General features: G+C 51.9%; 1 protein-coding gene and 1 non-coding gene across 3 annotated transcripts in view; one reads left to right on the top strand and one right to left on the bottom strand.

Annotated features, from left to right (window-relative positions):
• The window catches only part of AK8 (adenylate kinase 8), a 159,085-nt gene that overhangs the window by 17,982 nt on the left and 128,248 nt on the right, over positions 1-12,855 (top strand). For both annotated transcript variants that reach the window (XM_064371761.1, XM_021674102.2), the window contains exon 5: positions 5,257-5,325. In XM_064371761.1, the coding sequence (XP_064227831.1) occupies positions 5,257-5,325 (69 nt within the window). The remainder of the gene's footprint in view (positions 1-5,256; positions 5,326-12,855) is intronic.
• LOC135272975 (U6 spliceosomal RNA) lies at positions 6,258-6,365 on the bottom strand. The gene has a single exon (XR_010340870.1). It is a non-coding gene; the product is annotated as a U6 spliceosomal RNA (small nuclear RNA).

The following is a 12,855-nucleotide window of genomic DNA, read 5'->3' as shown; positions in this document are numbered from 1 at the left end:
TGAGAACCCCCGTGGATCCACCCCTGCTTCGACAGACGTCAGCTCATGGCGGTCTAGGCTTGTGATGCACCCTCACCTATTTCCCCGTCCCTGGGTTATTTGAAAGCAAACCCAGACAGCATTTGACCTTCCCCAGAGATATTTTAGTCCATATCTACTGAGACTGAATATTCAGTGTGGACAAAGGCCAGACCTCATATAAACTTAGGACCCTGCCCATAGTCTGCAGCAGCCCGCCCAGGAGTCCAGCCTGTTACCTACGAGAGGCAGCCCGGAAGCCACCTGCTGTGTCAGGCTTGTAGGAAGTCAGGCTGCTGTCTCTTCCAATAGTGCAGGAAGCTGAGCTAAGTAACCCCTGTAGCAACCTATCCCAAATAGTCAGGGCCTGATTAATAACTGGCGGTGTCTCTAGTTTTTGTCCCTGCTTCCAACCTAGGACCAGCCAGAGAAAACCGAGTGTGCTCCCCTGCCCAGTCCTGAGGTGGGAGGATTGCCATCTTTCTTTTTCTCTCTCTCTCTACAAAAAAGCAAAAAAAAATTTTAGCTGGGCATGGTGGTGGGTGCCTATAGTCCCAGCTACCTGGGATGCTGAGCTGGGAGATCGAGGCTGCAGTGAGCCATGATGGAGCCACTGCCCTCCAGACTGCCCTCCTCAAAGAAAAAAAAGAACTTGAGCCCTCATCTACCTCTGTCTGCACACAAGAAACATAGTCCCCTCCAATTGGTTCTGAGGATTTCTGGGAAATAGCCCATAGATGCTGCTCCCGAGTCCTGCCGGCTACCTCCCTCACGTCTGGCCACTCCATCTCCAGCTGGCCTTGCTGCTCCCATTTCTGGAGGCTGAGCTGAGACAAAGTGGGAACACCCTCAGTCTCTGCCCCCCTTTCCTGAGTCAACTGCTCCAGGCGGTGGCATGGAACAGGCCTTTTCTGAAGGCTTGGGGTAGCAGAGGTGACTGCAGCCTGGGAACTCTGAGCACCAGGCACCGTCGCTCCTTTGAACATTCCCTGAGCTCTGTCCAGTCCAGGGTTTCTCTTGCTGCCACCTCCTTCCATGTGCCTCTCTGGAGCCGCACTGTGAGGTCCGCTCTCTTCCTTTGAAGCCTCTTCTCTTCTCCCTGCCCTCCTCTTGTCTCCCCGTCCCAGGCTCTCCTAACCTGCTCTGTCAGCTCCAAGCAGCAGTGGTAACTTTGGAATGGGAGTTGTCTCTAAAGGATGCTCTGTCAGTTCTGAGGGGAGCTCAAGTCCAGCTACTGGGTTTTCCTCCTCTACCAGGAGGAGCCCCTTTTTGGAGAAGGGAGGTATGGGGGTCAGATCAGGGCATCCCAACCGTTCCACTCACTGCTCTACTTCCCCAGTTCACACCGTAGCTCAAAACGCCCACAACTTCTGAGCAGGCATCGCTCACTAAGGTGACACAGGGACATTAGGGTCCCTGAGAGTGGGACCTGGAGATGGGATAGGAAGAGGCAGGCTCATGTCATCCCAGTGTGAGGAAGCCCACTGGGGAGAAGTCAAGTGACGCCCCAGGGGCAGAGCCAGGGTTGGCACCTGCCCACTTGGCTGCCTCGGAGCAGCAAAACAGAGTATCCTTCAAGGGAGGGGCGGCACCTTGCAGGGTTAGCAGACCAGCGAATCTGCCCCCAGGCCCGGGAAGCCACCCAGGCCAGCACTGAGTGCTGGAAGGGGAAGACAGAAAAATCCAAATTCCAGCAAATGCAGCCTATCCTGCCCTTAAGTGCATGGAAGCAGCACAGGAGCAGCTGGGTGCTGTGGTGCCACTGGGCAGGGAGACCTGGGGCCAGGGGCCTGAGCCAGGGCTGAGCCTTCTCTGTGGCCAGGAGTGGCCTCACTACACTCTGTCAGCTTCTCCCTAATTCTCCCCAAACACCAGGCTTTGGGGGCTGGGGCAGGAGAGCATCACAGTGCTCTGCAAGGAGGGAGGCTGATTCCTGCTAAGACAGTTTGGCAGGGCTTCAGCAAGCGGCCCCTGAAAGCCCTGCTGCTGACGTGACACATCAAAGCTGGCGTGGAGACAGCACTGTGGCGGGGAGCGGCGGGGGGCGCTCAGGAGTAGCTTCGTTCAAAGCTGCCGGCCCGTCCCCTGCCGCGCAGGTTGCAGGGGGCGCTGTGCCCCGCTGGGGCCAGCCGCCTTTCAGCCAGTGCTCTTTGACTGGCTGGCACCCCCTGCATCCCAGCTGGCACCCTCCCCTGCATCCTGTACCTGTTTGAACGCTGCCTCCTGAATGGGCGTTGGCAGAGAGGGCAGAGGAATCTGGGGAAAACAGCCCTAGGATGGAAACTGGTTGTGCCTGGGTTCCGGAGAGGACTTGAGGGGCTGGGAAAGGATGAAAGGGGTTGGGAGGGGAGAGGAAGAGATGGTGGGGCGACGCAGAGGGGAGGGACAGGGCTGCTTCCTGCCCACCCCCTCCCTCACCAGCCTGGGGAAGCCCCCCTGGAGACCTAGGGGAAACGGGCACTGGCAGAAAGATACCCTTGCTCTCTAGCAGCTTCCCCCAGACCTCGGGGGCCCTGTGTGGGTGGGCTTATGCCAGTGGTTATCCAGGTGTGATGCCCTGACCAGCAGCATCTGCATCACTTGAAAACTTGCTAGAAATGCACATTCCCAGCTCTATCCCAGAGCTACTGAATCAGAGGTCCTGGGGTGGGGCCCAGCAATTTGTGTTTTAAGAAGCTCTGCCAGCATTCTGTTCCACAATCAAGTTGAGAACCACTGGCTTAGGGAAGAAAGGAGGGGGGTGGGGTGATATGATAAAGACACAGGGCTATCTCAGCAGATGCTGGAGCCAGGGACTGGATGCCAGCTAGCCCCTCTGGTCTTTTTTCTCTGTTGTTGGAAACAGATGTTTGATGCCACAAAGAAAAATTAGCATGGAGACAAAAGATCTTTCAGCAACGCAACTTTTACTTCCTGGACTGCAGGAAGGGCACCCTCACTAGCCATCTCGTCAGGAGAGTACAATGAACAAAGGAAAACACACACATTTATCCCTTACGCATGTGGGGTCGTCCTCACTGCTGTGTCTGATCTCCGTTGGCTGGAGCCAGACCTCACAATTTAAACTAAACCCAATTGGCTAACAACTTAAAACTTTTTAAACAGGTAAAAGCAATGGAGAGCTGGGACATGCTGTGAGCACGTCCAGCACAGATACCTTGGTTAAAGCACAAGGACACAGAATGTACTACGTGCCTGTAAGCACGGCATGTCTCACAGCTACATAGGATGGGGCTTAACAAAGTTATTAGCACACTTATTCTTTAACAAGAAAGGAAACTTTAAAGAGGAACTGTGCACCATTCGTTCATTCATTCATTCATTCATTCATTCTCTCCGTCCTTCTTGCTTTCAGTCTTGACTTTGGCTGTCTACCTTGTGGAAACATGGTGGCCCCATAACTTTCAAACCAACACATTCATCCAGTTCCCCAGCAGAGGTTCCCCCTCCCTCATTCTCTCACTCTCTGCTCGTTTTTCTTCCAATTCTACATCCCTGGAAAAGTCGTTCTGCCACTGAGTCTTGTTTCTCTCTTTCACTTTGTGCTGGTTTCATTCCGTTACACACCCCTCATGCCCACGAAGTGGCTGCTGCAGCTCCTGCTCTTACATTTTCTCAGCTTCTGATCTGGTGGAAAGCAGGGATTCATGCTACTAATGACTGCATTGATGTCCTGGGCCTGACTTTCACTGGCTTGGACTGGGTCCCAGGTAGCCTCTGAATCAGTCACAGTGGCCAGGAATGGGATATGCGAATTGGCTTGGACCAGTCAGGGCCGTCTTGTGGATCTGAGGATGGAGTTGAACATACCCAGACCATACAGGCAGAAGGGCAAGAGGGCGACTCCTCAAAGGAACTTTGGGAGCCCGTGTTACTGTAAGTGGAGTGTATGGAAAATTAAAAGCCACACCTGCAGTCTCATTACTGATTTCTACTGGTGAAGTGTGTGAGGTCTAAGGAGGTCAAGGCATTGCCCAGGGTTGCCCAGCTGGCTGGATCACAGCCGCCAGGAGCAGAGAGCCTGCCCTGGGCAGAGGTAGGGGGTGAGCCCTGATGCCAAGGCTGAGTCTGCTCTGTGTAAGAAAGGCTGCGCCAGGAAGCACCCGCTCCCAGCAATGAACCTTCCTGATTGGAATGTATTTCTGCTTCCCATGTCCTTTTTCAGAGATGTGGGTGGGCATAGGGGAGATTTTTGGCCCCTGGTGTATATACCAGGAAGGGCACGGGCCAGGCGTCAGCGAGTCCCCTCAGAAGAGCTGCTCCCTCCCTGGTCCTCTGCAGAGAAGGGAGTGTGTGGAGGACCCTGGGGAAGCGGCTTCACCTTTCTGAGGCTCAGCTTCTTCCTCTGTGAAAAGGGCTAACAGAGTTGTTACAAAATGCAAAGAATGGAATGCTTGGCCTAGTGCCTGGCACATAGCATGTGCTCAACAAACGTCATGACTGGAATGAATTAAGGAGGTTTGAAGTTTCATTAGTTCATCAGTTAGCAGGGCATCCTAAAACTTGACACCATTTGGTGCTGGGGCAGTGGTCTGCTGGTCAATATTTAACAACCAGCGCTGGGGGCGGGGGCAGGGGACTTATTTGTAGCCTTTGACATTTCTGTGGTGTAAACATTCCTACTGTGGCCAATTTTGTTACCAACGTGAGGTCACTGACCTTGTACTTGGAAGGAGATGGACACACTCACCTCTGCTGAGTCTTGGAGCCCGTCCCCTCCCACCTGCCACTGTCTGGGGTCCAAAGTCAGTAAGACACTGCCCCTTTCCTTCAGTTGTGAAGAAGAACTTCACAACTTACTGGGGACATAGACACGTGGGCAGGCCATTAGAATGTATGGGGGTTAGTGCGGTGACAGAGTTCCCCATCCAGGATGTTGGAGCGTGGGAAGTAGTACCAGCCTGGCCTGGGAGGATCCGGCAGGGCTTCCTGCGGGCTGGCACTTGGGGCTGAGGCTCTGAGGGAACCCTGGAGTTACCCAGGTGGAGGTGGGCGAGGGCATGGTGGGGCCTGGGCACAGGATAAGGTGAGTACACGTGTGAGGGAGGCCCTCAAAGATGCTGCGGGGAGAAGAGAGTTCAAGGAAGTGAGTGCGGCTGGAAGAAGGCGGAGGAAGGGTGGGCCCGAGGGTGGTCGGGGCTTTGCAGAGGCCAGGGTGTTGGTCAGGGTTGTGTGCCAGTCTGTGTCCTAAGCTGCAGGATGCCCTGGCCGTCATTCTGTGTGTCCTTTTTCCTTCAGGCAGTTCCCAGCGCACTGCTCATCCAACTGATTCAGGAACGCCTGGCTAAAGAGGATTGCGTCAAGCGGGTAAGACTCCAGTGAGCTGGGGTTTTCGGTGCCAAGATAAAGGGGATGGTGAAGGGCGTGTGTTCATTTCCAAGACCAGAGATGACCAGAGGCATAGGAGGAGGTAAGGCTGGCAAACAGGAGCTCCGCGAAGGCCAGTCTGCAGACATAGATTTCCCTTTTGTCAAAGGAAAAGGAACAGTGTGGAATTCATTGTATCAGTCAGGGTTCCCATAGAAAAGAGCCGGCCCACCCAGAGGGGTCACAGGAAAGCATTTAATGACAGGACCATTGCAGAAGCATGGGAGGGTTAAGGCAACCAAGAAGTGATGGTGAGGCACCAGGGACTGGCAGTGGCAGGAGGCAGAAGTAGGGGTGCCCCAGACTCTCTCACCTCCCATCCTTTGATCTCCTGCCAGACCCAGGGAAGCCAAAGGGCAGGAATCCAGGTGAGCAGTCCACTGAAGTCAGCCTCCTGGGGCACGAGGAGGGTGGAGAGGGCAGGGGAGGGCTCAGGAGGATAGCAGCATAGCACCCGTCTACTGGGTACTGATGGGCGCCGCACACCAACTCGTGTGTCCCCAAAGGAGCCCTGTCGGGTAGTGTCATTTCTCTCCTTTTTTATTCTATTTTATGCACGTGTGTACGTATGAATGAATGAATGAATGAATGAATGAATGTATGTTTGAGACAGGTCTCACTCTGTCACCCAGGTTGGAGTGCAGCGGCATGATCACAGCTCACTGTAGCCTCAACCTTCCAGGCTCAAGTGATCCTCCTGACTCAACCTCCTGAGTCACTGGGACTACAGGCACACATCACCACACCCAGTTAATTTTTGTACTTTTTGTAGAGATAGAGTTTCTGTTGCCCAGGCTGGTATCAAACTCCTAGGCTACTATATTTATTCTGAGTTAGAGTTCTATGTTAACAGTTTTTTCTTTGAGCACTTGACAAATGTGTCACTTACTGTTTTTTCTTTTTTTGTAATTTTTAAGGGGCCATGCTAATATGCTCTGTATTGTTCTAATTTTAGTATATGTGCTTGCCAAAGCTAGCACTCCACTTCCCTTTTTTTTTTGAGGCAGAGTCTCGCTCTGGTGCCCAGGCTGGAGTGCAGTGATGCGATCACTACTCATTGCAATATTGACCTTCTGGGCTCCAGGGCTCATCTCGCCTCAGCCTCCCCAGTAGCTGGAACCACAGGTATGTGCCACCACGCCCAGCTAATTTTTTGTAGAGACTGGGTTTCCCTCTGTTGCTCAGGCTGGTCTCCAACTCCTGATCTCAAGCAGTCCTCCCACTTGGCCTCCCAGTGTGCTGAGGTTACAGGCGTGAGCCACCACACCCAGCCTCCACTTACTTTTGACCACTGTGGTTTCTGATGAAAAATCCACAGTCATTCAAATTCTTTTCTAAATAATGCATCATCTTTTTTTCTGACTACTTTCAAGACTTTTTCTTTGTTTTTAGTTTTCTCTGGTGTAATTATGATATGTCTGGCATGAATTCTTTGGGCTTATTCTTTTTGGTGTTTGCTGAGCTCCTGAATTTATAGGTTTGTGTTTCCCTCCAAACTGGCGAAGTTGTTAGCCTTTATTTCTTCACGTAGCTTCCTGCATCATGTTACTTCTCCTCTCCTGCAACTCCAGTGACATAAGCGTTAGCCCTTTTGCTGTTGGCCCACAGGTCCCTGAGGCTCCAATCTTTTTTTCTTATCATTTTTTCTTTCCTTTTTTTTTTTTTTTTGAGATGGAGTCTTGTTTTTTGAGATGGAGTCTTGCTCTGTCGCTACACCGGAGTGCAGTGGTGCCATCTCGGCTCACTGCAACCTCCTCCTCCTGGGTTCAAGCAGTTCTCCTGTCTCCGCCCCTCGAGTAGGTGGGACTACAGGCACACGCCACCATGCCCAACTGATTTTTGTATTTTTAGTAGAGACGAGGTTTCACCATGCTGGCCAGGCTGGCCTTGAACTCCTGACCTCGTGATCTGCCCACTTGGCCTCCCAGAGTACTGGGATTATAGGCATGAGCCACCGCACCTGGCCCTCTTTTTTTTTGAGATACAGTCTCACTCTGTCACCCAGGCTGGAGTGCAGTGGCGTGATCTCAACTCACTGCAACCTCCGTCTCCCGAGTTCAAAAGATTCTAATGCCTCAGCTTCCCCATTAGCTGGCATTACAGGCATACACCCACCGTGCCTAGCTAATTTTTGTATTCTTAATAGAGACGAGGTTTCACCATATTGGCCAGGCTGGTCTGGAATTCCTGACCTCAAGTGATCTGCCCACCTTGGTGTCCCAAAGTGCTGGGATTATAGGCATGAACCACCACAGCTAGTCCCTTTCTTTTTTTCTCTCTGTCAATGAGATGTGATAATTTATATTGAAGTATCTTCAGGTTGACTGAATCTTCCCTTGTGGTTTCATTCCACTGTCGAGCTGGTCCTGTGTGTTTTCAATTGCGTCGGTTCTTTCTGCCTTCTGTGTCTGTGCTGAGACTTCATCTTTCCATGTGTTCACCAGTTGGAACTTTCTTGTAATAGCCGCTTTCAAGTCTTCATCCGCTAATTCCAGCATCTGAGTTATGCAGTGGTGACGTCTGTGTCTGCTCTCATGTGAGTAGAGAGGTTCCTGGTTCTCCCTGCACTAAGTAATTTTGTATCCTGAACATTTTAAATATTGTTATGAGGCTCTGGGTCTTGTAAATGTCATTATTTTTGTCTTAGCAGATGATTGATTCAGTTGGGTTCAGGCTGCACGTTCCAACCAGGCTTCTCAGGCTGTGGTTTTGGTGTCAGTCCTGTGTTCGGCACCTCTGCAGCGCCGTGCAGTGACCGTGCAGCTCTGTGCTGCGTGTGCATCACCCAGGGGCACCTGGGGACTTGGCGGTGAGCTGGGCCACAGTTCACGTCTCGGTGTCTCTGGAATGCTGTTTAGGGCCAGGCCCACGTGTGCGCAGCTTAGGGATGAGCCTTTGATCTCATCAAGCCTGTGTTTACGTGCTTCCCTGAATTCCCCGCTCTGGCATCTCCCAGTAACCACCAGTTCCCTGGTGCTCCTCTTTTTAGTCTTTTGGTCTCTTATTTATCCTGTTCCGCCACTCACTTCCTGTGACTGGACCCATGACCAGGGTCAAGTGGTGGGAGGACAGAGAGAGGAAGGATTGACAGGGCTTTGCCTGTTCTCTTGGGACCAGATAAGGGTCCCCTCTTTCAGCGTTTCAGGCACCTGCAGCCCCTTTGACACAGCTGTTCACCAGGGCCACAGCAGGACTGCCTGGAGGCGAGTGTGAGAAAACAGAGAAAAGAAAAACTCTCCAGAACTCTCCCCGCTGCAAGTGTTAGCAGACCCTTTCCCACTTCCTCCTAGCTCCCTATTCTCCCATCTGGTGTCCACTTTCAGGCTTCAAGTTGCCTTAAGACCAGCCCAGGAGATACTGGTTTGGTGGTATTTAGAATTCTAGTCTTTTCCCCCAACTTGCCTACTACTGGATAACTTTTTGAGTCCTCAGAGCTGCCCCATGTGTTTCATGCATGTATTACAGCTACCTTCACTGGGGGTGACAAGGGGGGTGGTGCACGTTTCATGTATCCCAGCATCAGAACTTGTGTCCTTTTTTTAAAAAAAATATGCACATACACTTTCTCTCTCTCCATCTGTCTGTCAGTTAAAAATGTATTAGAGCCAGGCTGGACATGGTGGCTCACACTTGTAATCCTAGCACTTTGGGAAGCCAAGGCAGGAGGATTGCTTGAAACCAGGAATTCTAGACCAGCCTGGCCAACATGGCAAAATCCTATCTCTACTAAAAATACAAAAAATTGGCTGGGCGTGGTGGCTCACACCTGTAATCCCAGCACTTTGGGAGGCCGAGGCGGGCAGATCACCTGAGGTCAGGAGTTTGAGACTAGTCTAGCCTACATGGCGAAACCCTGTCTTTACTAAAAATAAAAAAATTAGCTGGGCATGGTGGCGTGCGCCTGTAATCCCAGCTACTCAGGAGGCTGAGGCAGGGAGAATGACTTGAACCTGGGAGGCAGAGGTTGCAGTGAGCCGAGATTGCACCATTGCACTCCAGCCTGGGCAACATAGCAAGACTCTGTCTCAAATAAAAAAAATTAGCCGGGTGTGGTGGCATGCACCTGTAATCCCATCTACTTGGGAGGCTGAGGCGGGAGAATTGCTTGAACCCAGGAGGTAGAGGTTGCAGTGAGCTGACATCACGCCACTGCACTCTAGCCTGGGCAACAGAGTGAGACTCTGTCTCAAAAAATATATATATTAGGGTTGAACGCAGTGGCTCATGCCTGTAATCCCAACACTTTGGGAGGCTGAGGCAAGAGGATCGCTTAAGCCCAGGAGTTCAAGACCAGCCTGGCCAACATGGCGAAACCCTGTCTTTACTAAATATATAAAGAATTTGCTGGGCATGGTGGCATGCACCTGTAATCCCAGCTACTTAGGAGGCTGAGGCAGGAGAATCGCTTGAACCTGGGAGGAGGAGGTTGCAGTGGAAAGCCCCAAATCTGAAGCAGTACCCAGGAATCTTTCCAGCAGTTCCCATGAGCTTGTTCTGCCTGGGCTTCAGCTGTGGGATCTGTATCCCAACACGCTGCAGGCTGGGCTGAACACTGGCTCTAAACAGTGTGTTTACATCTGACCTCAAATTGTTCACTGTGAGCAGATGGTCCTCTGCCCAGATGTAGGCAGATACCCAGAGCCCAGAGCTGTTCTAAATCAGGGGTGGAGACATGTTTTCTGAAAAGGCCAGAGAGACACTTGTTAGGCTTTGCAGGCTATACGGCCTCTATCACAACTGTAAGGTTTAAATGAAGCAACTGAGGTTTGAATGAGGCAACTGAGGCCAGTTATTGAAATAAAGAAATTTAATCGGCTCCTGGGCGAGGTTCTGCAGTCTGACAGGAGGGGCCGGAGAAGTTGCGCTTGACTTCTCTTGGGCGTGGGGTTTTATAGGGAGTGCAGGCGTTCTGATTGGTTGTGGGGAAGCAGGACGTGGACAGGGCCAGCTGCTATTGGCAGGTAGGCGGGATTTCCGGTGAGTGGGCTGCCCCGGGGGGAGTGGGACCTGGACAGGGCAAAATGCTATTGGGCAGGTTCTGGCGGGGCTTCTTTTAAATTTTGGTGGGGTTTTTCAGCGGTTGGCTAGGTGCTGAGTGCAGAGGCTAGTGTTGAGTGCAGATTTGCGTGCTGAGTGCAGAGTGGGCATAGGGGAGTTTAATGGCGGGCTAGGTGCTGAGTGCAGAGCTACAGATTTGCGTGCTGAGTGCAGAAGTGGGCGTGGAGTGGTGATGTGGTTTCTAGGCGGGGAGGGGGGTAGGCGTGTCCGAGCTCCCGGCGAGGCGACTGGCCTTACAACAACGACTCAGCTCTGATGTAATGCTCAGGCAGCTGGACGCAACACAGACACCAAAGGGCATGGCTGTGCTCTAGTAAGACTTTTATCTTAGAACCAGGCAGCAGGCCAGATTTGGCCCAGAGGGCTGTAGCTTGCCCCTGTTCTAAGTAACACTTTCACATTGATCATGAAAACATTTCTGCCCTTTCTCTTGAGCTCTCAATAAAGAGCAAACTTCCACCTTCCAGGAGTGTTAGAAGAAAGGCCAGCTTCACCATAGACTTTCATTTTAACTAAGTTCCCTCCCAGTCACCCAACTTCCAAGCCCCGTGACTTGATTCTGCCTGTCCAGCTGAGTGCCAACTGCAGGCTCTGCCTTGTTTTCACTGCCAGGACCCTTCCCCAAACCCCAGACCCTCTTCCTCAGCACCCTCCACTTCTAGCAGGATGGTCTTGCCTGCCTCGGGCTTACCATCTGCAATTGGAGGCAGAGCCGGACATGACCAAGGCAAGGCAGATGGTGAGAAGTGTTGTGATGGAGACCACAACGTGTGAAGAAAAACCAGGGCCAGAAGAGTCAAGTTATTATGGAGGCGTCTAGTAAAGGGGACTGGAGTGGACCATGGAGGGGTCATCTTAGACTGGAGGGAATGGCAGCCAGCATGAGGCAGGGACAAAGACACCCAGCCCCTCACCCCAACTTCACACTCTTAACTCAGAGAGTTAGACCAACCTCACGGCAACTTTTCCTAAAACTGACCCATCAGGCGGTCACTATTTTAAAGCTTTCCCACCTCTTTTATCTGGGAAGCACCAAATAATCTTTTGGCAGAGCATTAAAGGGGAGGGAAAGGTGGCCTGAGTAACTGGAAATGGGCCAGCATTCTCCCATACAAAATGCTGTGTGCCTTCATCTGTAATTTCTTATGTGTTTGCCAAGTTGGATTAGACTCTTGCATAGCAGATCACCAGGCTGGAAGCATTCAAGAGAGTCTTCCTTTCTTCAATGTTTTATTTTTTATTTTATTTTTTTGAGACAGGGTATTGCTCTGTCGCCCAGGCCACAGTGCAGCGGCACAGTCGCAGCTCGCTGCAGCCTCAACCTCCTGGGGTCAAGCGATGCTCCCACCTCAACTTCCTAAGTAGCTGGGACTACAGGCACATACCACCATGCCTGTCTATTTTTCATTTTTATTTTTTGTAGAGACGTGGCCTCCCAATGTTGCCTAGGCTGATCTTGAACTGGGCTAAAGTGATCCTCCTGCCTCAGCTTACTGAGTAGCTGGGACCACAGGTGTGCACCCCCATGCCTGGCTAATTTTTGTACGTTTTGTAGAGTCAGGGTCTCACCATGTTGCCCAGGCTTGTCTCAAAACCCTGGGCTTGTGTGATCCACGTGCCTTGGCCTCTGAAAATCCTGGGATTATAGGCATGAGCCACCATGCCTGGCCCTCTTTGATTTTTAAAGCTAAGCTGTTTTCTCTTTTTCATCATGATAGCTACTCATTGCATTTCGTCAAATGTAGAGGGGTGGGACTCCTTTGGCTTAAGTGTACCTGAGTTGCCAGGACTGGACCTCCTCAGCAGGGGTGGGGGCTGCCTGTGAAAACACAGCTGGATAGGGTCTTGCCCATCAGGTGGTGTTTCAAATTCAATACGCCAAGAGTTCCTGGAACCAGGACTCTCAGTGTGATGAGCATTTGCTCTAAGCACATAGGAAGGAGAATTGTGTAGTTCCTATCCTCAGGAATAACAGGCACCTAAAAAATGTGGCCTACTCATGAGCCACAGTCACCACCCCTGCCAAACAAAAGGCCCAGCGGAGACGGCTCCTCACGGTCTCAGTCAGCAAAGGCAGCAGGACTTCCCCATGCCTGGGTGTAGAAGATCCGTCTTTTCTGTTTCAGATTTCCTTTTAAGGTGCCATGATCCCCAAACCACCTGCGATCCAGGAACTTGAGCAGGAGCTGCTGTGTCCAGGCCATTCTTCTCCCGGCCTTCTCTGCTGGTCGAGAGTGTTTGTTTCGACCAGCTGCCTTGGTGCAGCAGAAGCTGGGAGCTGGCCCACTCACCACTGGAAGGCAGAAGTCTCTGGGGTGCAGGCAGGCAGGAGGGCAGGCAGGCAGAGCCTCTGCTCCAGCCCTCCATCTTGCCCTGGGAAAAGCCAGAGACCTGAACTGAGCATGCGTCTGA

Source organism: Aotus nancymaae, unplaced genomic scaffold (genome assembly GCF_030222135.1).
Source record: "Aotus nancymaae isolate 86718 unplaced genomic scaffold, 86718_ANA_hifiasm-v0.15.2.pri h1tg000158l, whole genome shotgun sequence".
NCBI classification, from domain to species: domain Eukaryota; kingdom Metazoa; phylum Chordata; class Mammalia; order Primates; family Aotidae; genus Aotus; species Aotus nancymaae.
Note: the sequence above shows the minus strand (reverse complement) of the source record. Positions and strands in the feature narration are given on the sequence as shown.